The following is a 12,236-nucleotide window of genomic DNA, read 5'->3' on the forward strand; positions in this document are numbered from 1 at the left end:
CTGTCCATTATAGGAGGGCCCAGCCATACCCTACTAGGGCAGAGCTACACTTGATCTTAGCCAAAAGGCTGGGAAGTGAGGGACCTGATGTGTGCGTTGAACCTGAGAGCAGAGTTTAGAATGACACCAAGGCAGCGAACATGGGGACAGTAAATTAATGTCACTTTTGACAATATCACAAAGAGCTGCTTTTATAGTGGTGTTGTAACTCTGGAAGAAGAGTAGATGATGAACTCTGCCTTGGACATAATGGGCTATAAAGAGAGAAAAGAGGTGTAAAGCGAGACAATCAGATAGACAAGAGCCTTACGGGACCCCAACAGGAAGAGGGAGATTATGATGTGCCAGAAGAAGAGACAATAAGTTAGTACCACTGTACATGGCTGTTTATCATTTTACATATGTAGTATGTACGGGAAGAAATGTGTATTGTTCAAGCTTCATGTTTTTAAACTTAAGGGGACTTTTACTATTGGTGGGTCAGTTGGTGTTTTTGCATCTCTGCATATTGCAGTAATACAGAACACAGCTGGTTTCCTATTTATCTATCCAGGGTAAGCGATGGTTTTCTCAGTCTCACCGGCAGCCTGATGCTACCAGTGATGAGTTTCAGCAATATGCATATGTGTACCACAGTATAGTCTTTTAGGCTAAAAATGATGTTAGTTATCGCCGGGAACATTGGTAATTTTCCCAGTCTCCATATACAGCTATGGGGACTGCTTTTTGCGAAAAACAGCAAACAGACCACAGCAGATATCAGGGATGTAGTTAATAAACCTACCATCGGGATGCTGGCTGACGAAATCCCGGCGTCGGAGTTCCGAACCACGGCCAGAAGACGGCGCCGGAATCCCGACATCAGTGGACATGCTGATGCCGGAATCCCGTTGGTAAGTATAGCGGGCCGGGTTAGCTGTTAGCCGTGGGGACAGGGAGGGTTAGGTTTAGGCACCACGGGGGGTTAGAGTTAGGCTGCGGGAGAAGGAAGGTTAGGCACCCCTGGGGTGGGTTAGGGTTAGGCACCACCGTGGGGGGGTGGAGTTAGGTTTAGGCACTAAGGGGGGAGGGTTAGATTTAGGCACTAAGGGGGAGTGTTAAGAGTTATGGTGCGGGGTAGGAAGGGTTAGGATGCAGGAAAGGAGGGTTAAGTGGTGAAGGGGGGAGGGTTAACTCCTGTCTGGATTCTGAGCATCGGGATGCTGATGTCGGTCTTTTGACAGCCAGCATCCTGACTGCCGGTCTCCCATACCCAACCCAGATATCATGTATCCTCTTGTTTAATAGCTCAAATACTAGAAAAGGTAGAAATCCTTCGAACCTGTTACTCACACATGGTGCAGACAACTATTTTGTGGGCTGTACTAATATTCATGAGAATGCAGTCTATCAAATACATTTTTTTTAAATTCAACCTTGGCTGTCGCCACCATTAGATGAACCTAGGTGGTCACCTAGAGCACTGGTGGTTAAGGGGTTTCCTGAACACTGAATGACTGGCATAGGGTGCCAACCATTCAGTGTGCCCACCTTTATATGAGCCTGATAATTTGTAAATGTAAAATTTACCATAATAATAACGTGATCAAAGCATCTCCAGGCAAATTAAAACTGTCTATAAAACAAGCTTTTAAATTAATGTCTTTTTTTTTAAGAAGGAAGAATTGCTATACTCCTACACACCAGAGCACACAACATGCTCTCAGAAACAGCAATACCACGCGTGTGCAGTTCACTAACATAGCCATAGCCTTCATTATCCTACTGTCAGCTCTGCTTACAAACCTGTTACCATGCAACAGAGTGCTGTCTCTTCCACCCCCACTCTCCTATCCCATCCTTCTGCCACAGTCCCTCCACCCACCTCCTATCCAATCCAGCTGTTCTCTGCCCATGTTGCATTGTGGGAGGTGTAGTTTTTTGCTTTAGTCATCCAATTCCTGATACAGAGGCACATACACCACCACCAAACATCATGACATACCAATAACTACACAGATCATCGGCAGCAGCCATTTCACCATCATATTAGCATAGGAAGCCAGATGAGAGTGGATGCACTATGGGTAAATTAACAGAGGCATAAGCGTTGCTGCTGGCAGTTATCTGTGAATCAATTTCCCTCACACTGCAGAATGGGATCAATAAATAAAATTCTATCAGCGTGTTGGGAAACAAATTATACTCTCTTCACACAAACTAATATGATAAGCTTAAAACTGTAGCTTGAATTAAAATACATTATTTATGTGATGTAATCCTTATATATAGGTAATTTTTTATTATCGAAGTCCTTTATGGTGAGTTGTGTCTGTCCATTGAGCACAACTGACAGATGGATCAAGCAATGCAATAGGTGTACCTCTTTTCATAGTACTCAGGTATGCATGTACCTCTTTTCATAGTACTCAGGTATGCATGTACCTCTTTTCATAGTATTCAGGTATGCATGTACCTCTTTTCATAGTACTCAGGTATGCATGTACCTCTTTTCATAGTACTCAGGTATGCATGTACCTCTTTTCATAGTACTCAGGTATGCATGTACCTCTTTTCATAGTATTCAGGTATGCATGTTCCTCTTTTCATAGTACTCAGGTATGCATGTACCTCTTTTCATAGTACTCAGGTATGCATGTACCCAGTGCTCGAAGTGAGCCGGTATACAACGGTATGGTATACCGGCACTTCCAGCACTGACCCGCCCGCCGCCGAGAGGCATATGGCGCCGATGTTGCCTTCTCCATATGCCGGGCACCTGCTGAGTTTGTGTTACCAGCAGGCGCCCGGCGACTCCTTCCCTGCAGCCGGAGGACGGAGCTCACTCCTGAGCTCTGCGTCCCGGCTCCTGCAGTGCGTGTTGGGGAGAGACATCATGACGTCTCTCCCTCTCCCACAGTGCAGAGCGCGGAGCTGACGGGAGAGAACTATGCACTGTGTACTGTGGGAGTCCTCTCCCACAGTGCAGAGCAAGGAGCTGGCGGACGTCGGTAGGCATCGGAGCGGGGCTTCACGTAACTATGTTTTTATGTATGTTTGTCTGTGTGTTTATGTGTAAGGGGGCTCTACTTCAAGGGGAGCTACTACTATGGGCACTACTTCAAGGGGCACTACTGCTACTACTGTGGGCACTACTTCAAGGGGCACTACTACTACTACTATGGGCACTACTTCAAGGGGCACTACTACTATGGGCACTACTGCTACTACTATGGGCATTACTTCTAGGGGCACTACTACTACTATGGGCACTACTTCAAGGGGCACTACTGCTACTACTATGGGCACTACTTCAAGGGGCACTACTACTACTACTATGGACACTACTTCAAGGGGCACTACTGCTACTACTATGGGCACTACTTCAAGGGGCACTACTGCTACTACTATGGGCACTACTTCAAGGGGCACTACTGCTACTGTGGGCGCTCCTACAAGGGGCACTACTACTACTGTGGGCTATACCAGTACTATGGGCACTACTACAAAGGGTCACTACTACAAGGGGCACTAATATGGGCACCATTACTCTGGGCAATACTGCAAGGGGCACTACTACTATATACTGTGGGCACTACTACAAGGGGCACTATTATTGTGGCCAATGTATTGGTGGCACTCTTACTCTTGTGGGCAATGAATAAGGGGCACTACTGCAAGGGGCACTACTACTGTTGGCAATGTATAGTGGGCACTATTACTATTGTGGGCAATGTATAGTGGCACTACTACTGTGGGCATTGTATAGAGAGCACTATTACTGTAGGCATTGTATAGGGGGCACTACTACCAGGGGCACTGCATAGGAGCACTACTACTGTGTACATTGTATAAGGGCACTACTGTGGAGCAATGTATAGGGGTCACTACTATAAGGAGCACTACTACTGCGGGCATTGTATAAAGAGCACTACTACTGTGGGCACTGCATAGGGGGCATTGTATAAGGGCACAACTACTGTGGGCATTGCATAAAGGGCACTACTACTGTAGGCATTGCATAGGGGGCACTACCATTGTGTCACATAATGTGTATAAGGGGTACTAGGGTGTGGTACACTATACTACTGAAAAAGAGCGCGACTTAAGGACACGCACCCTTTTTCGGTGCATGCGCGCCTTCGGTGCGCACATAAGTGCAACCCTAGATTTTTCATAACCCCACTATAAAATACCCACTTCGACCACTACATGTACCTCTTTTCATAGTATTCAGGTATGCATGTACCTCTTTTCATAGTACTCAGGTATGCATGTACCTCTTTTCATAGTATTCAGGTATGCATGTACCTCTTTTCATAGTACTCAGGTATGCATGTACCTCTATTCATAGTATTCAGGAATGCATGTACCTCTTTTCATAGTACTCAGGTATGCTTGCACCTCTTTTCATAGTACTCAGGTATGCATGTACCTCTTTTCATAGTTCTCAGGTATGCATGTACCTCTTTTCATAGTACTCAGGTATGCATGTACCTCTTTTCATAGTATTCAGGTATGCATGTACCTCTTTTCATAGTACTCAGGTATGCATGTACCTCTTTTCATAGTACTCAGGTATGCATGTACCTCTTTTCATAGTACTCAGGTATGCATGTACCTCTTTTCATAGTACTCAGGTATGCATGTACCTCTTTTCATAGTACTCAGGTATGCATGTACCTCTTTTCATAGTACTCAGGTATGCATGTACCTCTTTTCATAGTACTCAGGCATGCATGTACCTCTTTTCATAGTACTCAGGTATGCATGTACCTCTTTTCATAGTACTCAGGCATGCATGTACCTCTTTTCATAGTATTCAGGTATGCATGTACCTCTTTTCATAGTACAGGTATGCATGTTCCTCTTTTCATAGTACTCAGGTATGCATGTACCTCTTTTCATAGTATTCAGGTATGCATGTACCCCTTTTCATAGTACTCAGGTATGCATGTACCTCTTTTCATAGTACTCAGAAAAAAGATATTGGTTCTCACCTAAAATTACAAGTTGTCGCAGGATTTATAGTAGCTCCCATACATCTTCAGATGTTTATACGATTCAGTTCTGGAATTATTTCACTAATTTCCTGTTTCTTGAACCAGTTATAAGAATTAAACATATACATAGTCATCATGTAACATTTATATCTGTAAGGTTCAGACTCTACATGCCTATTGATTAACAGGATTGAGGAAATATATTAATAGGACTATTCTGCATTCAGCCAGGGCTGTAACTAGGAGTGTGCGACATATTGCATCTCACAGGACGAAGTGACTTGGGGACAGCACTGTTGCTGCCCCATGGCCCTTGCTACTGGCTAGAAGGGTGTCTGGAATGGCACCATGCAGCCAGTATCGCTGCTGCAGTGCTACCCGGAGCATCCTTTGTGCCTGAGGAAGCTCTGGGCAGTGCTGCACTTCCTGGTGCCCCATCCCCCTCTGCGTGACATCATGCGCTCGGGGGACAGAGCCGCCACAGGGCGTCCATCACCCTCTTTACAGTGCTGCATTTCGCTCCCCATATGCTGAAAAAAAGCGCAAAAAAACTTAGAAGCCTATTTATCAAGTCAAAAGCCAAGCAAAAACCGCATGGTTTAGGTGTATTTTAGGTGCAATTTATCAAAAGCTTAGCTCAGGAGAGATCAGAGATGAAATGATCAAGTACTGAAATGTTTAGCTTTTCAAAGCTTGTACCAGATAGCTAGCACCAGCAGAAAATGGTATTCGCATTTGTTTCCTTTAGGGAGAGAATCACTGTTATCTTTTTATCTATTATTACTGTGAATAGTAGCGATAACAGATGATAGTTAGCGGCCAGAAATGCAGGTCATAAATAGACCCCTTAACTTCATTTGTTAGTTTCAATAAAAAAACAAAACATAACACAGGAGCCCTGTGGTACTTTTACACTGGAATTTGTGAGGTAAGTCTGAATCCCTAAAATATTACCATTTATATCATACTTGCCTAATCTCCCTGAATTTGGAGGAGTTCACCCAACTCTCGGGAGAGTAGACAACCCACCCAGATTCCTCCCATTTTTCCAGAGAGGAGGGCAGGACTGTGATGACTTGATTCACTGTGATTTACATGACGACGGCTTCTCTTCTGTGGCATAATGGCTACAATGATGCAATCCATGGCAATATGCCCCCACCTCTCACATGGTCCTTTCCCACTTAGATCACTAGAGGTCATCTTAAAAAAAACAAAGTATGATTTATACACCCCCAGCATACTCTGCAGCTCTTTACAATTGAAAATACACACAGTAATAAAATGATACTGGGTATTTACAGACAAAGGGGGCGATTCAATTCAACGCAATGTTGAATAGCCGCGGGAGGGAGCTCCCGAAGCTATTAAATAAACCGCTCTTTGGGCGCGCTAAGGATTTTTTTTCGCACCCCCCTGGGGATGTGAGGAGAATTCCGACCAAAGTGCCGGGCACGCAGCTGTTTCTCTGCTTAGCGCGGCGCTAACAGTCGCGCGCCTGGCACTTTGGTCAGAGAATGCCGGTTAACGCGCCTTAACACCCTTGTTAAGGCGCGATAACCGGCATTCTCCGACCACACAGCACACTGAATTGAATAGCTCTGGGAGCTTGCTCCCAGCACTATTCAATTTGCGTTGCATTGAATCACCCCCAAAGAAAGGTGTAGGAGACACGGCTCACAGGTTTACAATATATAGGAAAACAGGAATTTAATACATGAGGTTAAGTGCCATATATCATGGTTGCCAACTTTTCTATTGCGCTTAAGGGAAATTTCTGAGGGTGACATGAAGAAGGTGGGTTGGGGAGAGTTACAAAGATGCGATTCACCAAATTCCACGCTCCTGGGATCTTCTGACACTAAGCTGGTCACAGGCAGTTGTGATTTCGGTGATGAACAGTGACTTTCTCTGTGCTGATCACTACATGATGTATCAAACGGTGGCAGCTAGGCAGTGCTCGGTGCTGAGAGGCATGTCTGCACTGTACACCTCAGATCTGAGACAACAACCACACAAGTGGGCATACTTGCCCACTCTCACGGATGTTCCAGGGGACTCCCAAATTTGGGGGACAGTCTCCTGGCTCCCAGTAAATTGGGCAACTGTCCTGTAACCCACCCTTGAAGCCAACACTTCTAAGGCGAAGGGGGCATTGCATCTTCACGCTGGAAATTACAGCAAAATATTCACCTGGACCTCCCTCTCCATTGAGCTCTCAGAGAGGAACTTGCCGAAGTCAGCATGTATCTCCCACTGCCCATGCTGGGCTCCCAGTCCTGTCTCGGTTGCTGTCAAAGTGTACTTCTGGGAGAGCTCCCCGAAATGCTCTCCCTGAAATCTCAGGAGAGTAGGCAAGCGAGCCTCGTACTGCATATCGGTCCAGCTAGTGGGAGTATAGGGCCCAGCCACACAATGTTAGCTTGAGGGAAAGAGTGTAGGCGAATAGATATAAGTTTTTAGTGAACTATATCATCTTGTGGATTATACTACTTGGGGGTTTATTCATCATCACTTCATTTATACAAAAGCAGGGGAAAATTATAATTTTCACCTACTTTTGTATAAATGAAGTATTGGGCCATTCATTATAGAGGTAATGCAGTAGATATCACTGATATCTCCTTCTTACCTTTCAGCCCCGATCTGGCCGTTGTCACCATACACTATTATGGGGACCTAAATTCATCAAGCTCTGAAAATAAAGTATTTTCGAAGTTTGGCTGTGGGAACAATCTCCATCTTCAGATGACATTTGCTCCTGCACCCTGCGGGAGTCCTGGGTTGCGAAGAGGGATCCATTAGAATGCCCGGCACCTTATGCCAGACGCTGGAGCTTTGTGCGCCTGCGTGATCCCCAGTTCCCCAGAACGCAAACGCAGTAGCACCTCTTCTAAAGTAACAGTTAAGGCATCTTCGGATCAGCTGTCTCCGCGCCGGAGCAATGTTGAATTGCTCCGGCGCTCGTAGCGAGACAGAATGTTAATTATCGGGGGCCAAAATTAAATGTTAATATCTCTAAATGAATGTTATATATCTGTCTTTTCTCACCCGATAATAACAATACATTAAGACATATTTATTAAACTGATTTTGCAGGAAATACCCATAAAATTTTAATTTTATGGGGATACCCACAAAATGTAACTATCCCCAGGATGCATTACAGGGGTTCTGCAGCTGATTGCAATAGCAGCCCCTATAGGTTTGTGTGGAGGCTATTTTATTGTGCTTGGCCCAGGTAGCTAATGACCGCACATGCGCAGTAGATGGCCGGGGTTCCGCAGCGCAAAGTAAAGTGAGTATCTCAGCAATCACTTTACTTTACACATCACAGTGTAATCACTTTTCACATCCTATTGGAGCCCCTGTTCCTGCATGTGTTACTTAATACTGAACATAATTTATTGCTGCGAACAGCGGTGATAAGAAATTATAATTATCATGTTTAAAACCCAATAATTAATAAATGGACCCCATCGTCTTAGTAATATGACAGTTACAGTAGTGCATACACAAAGCTTAAAAACTATGTTACAGCCCCTCCCTTCCCCCCTTCCAATGATGCAGAGCTTACGATCAAAACATAAACCTGTACATGGATATACCATCTATGCTATATTTGTAAATATATAGAAAATGCCTAAATTCTGCATTTAAAAACCAGTAATACAGGCCGGTATGTTTTGAAATCAGTTTTGTTGTAAAGCTCACTTCAACTTGATAAATCAAAGTTTATAAAATAGTTGAAATGTGTGCAGTTTAACATGTTATGTATCATAACAGCAAGGCAACGTGAGATTTGTAGATGCCAGGCTTCATTACATTAGAAAATGCTACAATTAAGTTGTTGTTGGTGTCTACGCATGGTACTCTATTTCTTAATTTCCGTTATTTAGGAATCTAAATATATATATATATTTTTATATATATATATATAGATATATATATATATATATATACATATATATATATATATGTGCACAGTCAGTTTGGTCACACAGCTATTCATTATTTCAGCCCTGTAACTCATTTTGACAGATGGATCGCTCTTCTTTCTATAATCCTTTCCTCCCTCTGTTTCTCTGTTTTTGTTCAGCTTCAGCAATCATTCTCTCTGTAGGACCCTGCAGGAACCCTTTTCAGGTTGCAGAAGGCAGGAAAAAAGGGAGAGCACAAGAGAGGGGGAGTGATACAGAGAGAGGGGGGTGTCAAAGAGAGAAAGGAGGAAGGAGGATGTTGCCTTTCGTGATGCTAGTTTAGGCCAGGATGCATCAGCTACAGTGACATGGTGGGTGACTGTATTTTTCATATCTCTGCTTCATAGCTGTGCTAGATAATCTCACTGCTCCGTTATACAGAAGAGAGGATGCTTCACTCAGCTTGATGTGACAGACACAAAAAAAGGACGAGGTTGGAGGAGGAGAGAAAAGGACTATGAGATCTGGGTACCCACATCGTACATCCCAAAAATGATGAAAACGGAGGGTAAGACCTCAGGTGGGGGACCCAGGAGTTCTTCTCCACATAGGAATGCATATGAGGTTGGGGTGCAGACACTGCGCACTGGTAAAGATGGGGCAAATGAGATGGAATCTGAGGAAGCTCGTAAATCAAGGTGCAAATATGGTTCCAATGTTCACCGTATTAAAAATATGTTCCTACAGATGGGGACAGGTCCAGCAGGTAGTGATAATGAAACTGGGAAAGCAAAGGAGAAGCCATCTCGGTTGACTTTGCCGCGGGCCGGCAGCCTGAATGAAAATGTCAACCATAGCGCCCTACTGAAGCTAGGAACCAGTGTATCGGAGAGGGTGAGCCGTTTCGATACACCTACAGATAGACAGCCCTCCAAACTGCAGGAGGCACGCCGGGTATTTGAGAAGAATCTCCAAGAAAAGGAGACCACCAACAGGATTTTTTTGCGTAAAGAGAGGGGTGGGTTCCAGGACAGAAAACTAGATGTTGTAGTGAGGTTTGGTGGGAGCACAGAGTCACTTGATAAGCTGGACACAGAGGCCGTCTCACCTACCGTAAGCCAGTTGAGTGCAGTGTTTGAGAATGCAGATCTCCGCAATAACATTCACAAAGTTCCCATTAAAGGTTCAACCAGTCGGCGGACAAGACTTTTTCAACCAGAAGCAGCCAAAGGCACAGAAGAAAAAAAAACATTGGGAAAGGCAGGAGATGTTCCTCAAAGGCCAGCTGTAGTCCAGGAAATTTGTAAAATCAAACCAGTGGAGGTAGAAGAGAGTGGGGAGTCAGAAACCGATGTAATTAAGGAACATGAGGAATCAAAAGATGAGTCTACCGACACTGGAATTGAGAATGGTGGCTCAGAAGCAAAAGGGGTAACAGCGCGAGAAACAGAGTTGGAAGAAGAGGCTGAAGGAGAGGCAGCAGAGGATGACTTCAAGAGGGAAGACTGGTCTGAGGTTGAAGTAATAGAGCTCAGTGCTTACAGTGGACTAGGAGAGGATTCGGGGGGTAGTGGTTTGGATGAAGATGAGGATGGATTTTATGAAGCGGTGACCAGTTGCCAGGAAATTGAGGGTCTGTCAGAAGAAGAGGAGCAGGCTTCAACGCGAAAAATTCGCTTCAGCACGGCCCCCATTAAGGTAAGGCATCTTGGCAGTCAAGCCATGTAATGTCCCATTTCCTACACTGTTGAGTCACTTATCAGCTAGGCAAGTGGCAGAATATGATTCAATCAACCTATAGTCACATTTTCCAATATACCCAAGATTTCTCTTTTTTTATGCAGCCAATACATATGAACATCTCTATATTCTTAATATATAGTCAACCAATGTGACTAAAATAACAATGTATTCCCAACAGTGACAACAGGCCAGAAAATCCCAGAGTCTGCTGCTGTACAGAGTCCAGGAATGGTACAGCAAATGTTAAGGCATGTAGTGTCTCCATGACACCAGGAGGAATATTGCATCTCTCTTTCTTTACATAACACAAACATGCTCCCCGTCAGTGTTGTATTATACCACTGATGCATAATATACAGTCGTAAATGGGTTAAGACCCATAAAGAGTTTATCTGTATGTCTTTCTGTCTATATATCTGTCTGCGTATAAAGACACAGCACAGTTATCTCAACGGGGTTATTTTTTTCTGCTTTGCCACACACTCAGCTGTTTGAATGGAGGAAGTGTGTGTGCGCCTGCATGACACTTCCTGCTGTGGGGACAGTGGCAGGGTGTGCTGGGGGGGAGAGCGTAGTTCCCCCACGTTTCCTGTTATTGGGGTTATTTAGAGATTTAAAGGTTCCTGTACACTGGCCTATCTTCATTGGCACAGCTGTGTGGAGTCCTGCAGTGCTTATTGCACCCTTGTCTCTTGCAGTTTTACTGCCCATATGGCAAACAGAACACTGGGTGTCAGATATCTGGGCTCTTGGGTGCTGCTTATTTAGAGCAGACATAGGCAAACTGTATTTCTCCAGCTGTGATGGAACTACAAGTCCCAGTATGCTTGTGTTTCCATAACAGCTTGGGAGACTCAAGTTGCTTAGTTATAAGTGATCTATAGACTGCACTGGATAATGACATTACCTGTAGGTGAACTGTAAAGTACGGTGTTATTATTGGAATTAAAGTTTTATGTGGTTTTTATAACTATTAGCTGGCATTGTGGTGTTCAGTACAATATAATTTGTGACTGGTATACACTGACAGAGCAGTGTATGTTGAACATGCAAATATGTATGCATTTCAGAGTGGCATATATTAACACAGAGCAGTGGGTGTATATTATGCAAAAAGGTATAAGCTTAGGCAAAAAAATGTGTACTGCAGGCTGCAGAGGTCACCTGACTGACATACACCAATGTGTATTCATAGCAAACGTACTAACTATTTCTAATGTTCACAGACAATCTCAGGTTTATAAAAAAGGAAATGTTTTTTGCTTACAATATTCCTTATTATAATATTGATATATTGCATTGTGCCACTTTTCTTGTGCAGTTTTCTAGTCCTAATGCAGTTTATCATATATTAAAGGAGACCATTAAGATATCTAAATGTATTATGATTATATTCAGTGCCTTTGTAATATATATGTAAGTGGTTGTACCACTTACATATGCAACATGCACATCCCTAATACAATTTTGGCATATGCCTGACTCTTACCACCTTACATTTAAGGGTGCGGAATGGGGGAGGGAAGAACTAAAAGGACCAGCATGACCTTGCATCCAAATACTGTTACAAAAATACATTATATATTACAAA

General features: G+C 43.8%; 1 protein-coding gene across 1 annotated transcript in view; it reads left to right on the top strand.

The window, feature by feature from the left end:
• The first annotated feature begins 9,202 nt into the window (after positions 1 to 9,202).
• Positions 9,203 to 12,236, top strand: part of PPP1R9B (protein phosphatase 1 regulatory subunit 9B) — a 39,120-nt gene continuing 36,086 nt past the window's right edge. Inside the window, exon 1 of the mRNA XM_088443602.1 lies at positions 9,203 to 10,600. Within this exon, the coding sequence (XP_088299728.1) occupies positions 9,455 to 10,600 (1,146 nt within the window). The 5' untranslated portion in view covers positions 9,203 to 9,454. The remainder of the gene's footprint in view (positions 10,601 to 12,236) is intronic.

This window comes from Taudactylus pleione, unplaced genomic scaffold, assembly GCF_031769625.1.
Source record: "Taudactylus pleione unplaced genomic scaffold, aTauple2 ptg000331l, whole genome shotgun sequence".
NCBI classification, from domain to species: domain Eukaryota; kingdom Metazoa; phylum Chordata; class Amphibia; order Anura; family Myobatrachidae; genus Taudactylus; species Taudactylus pleione.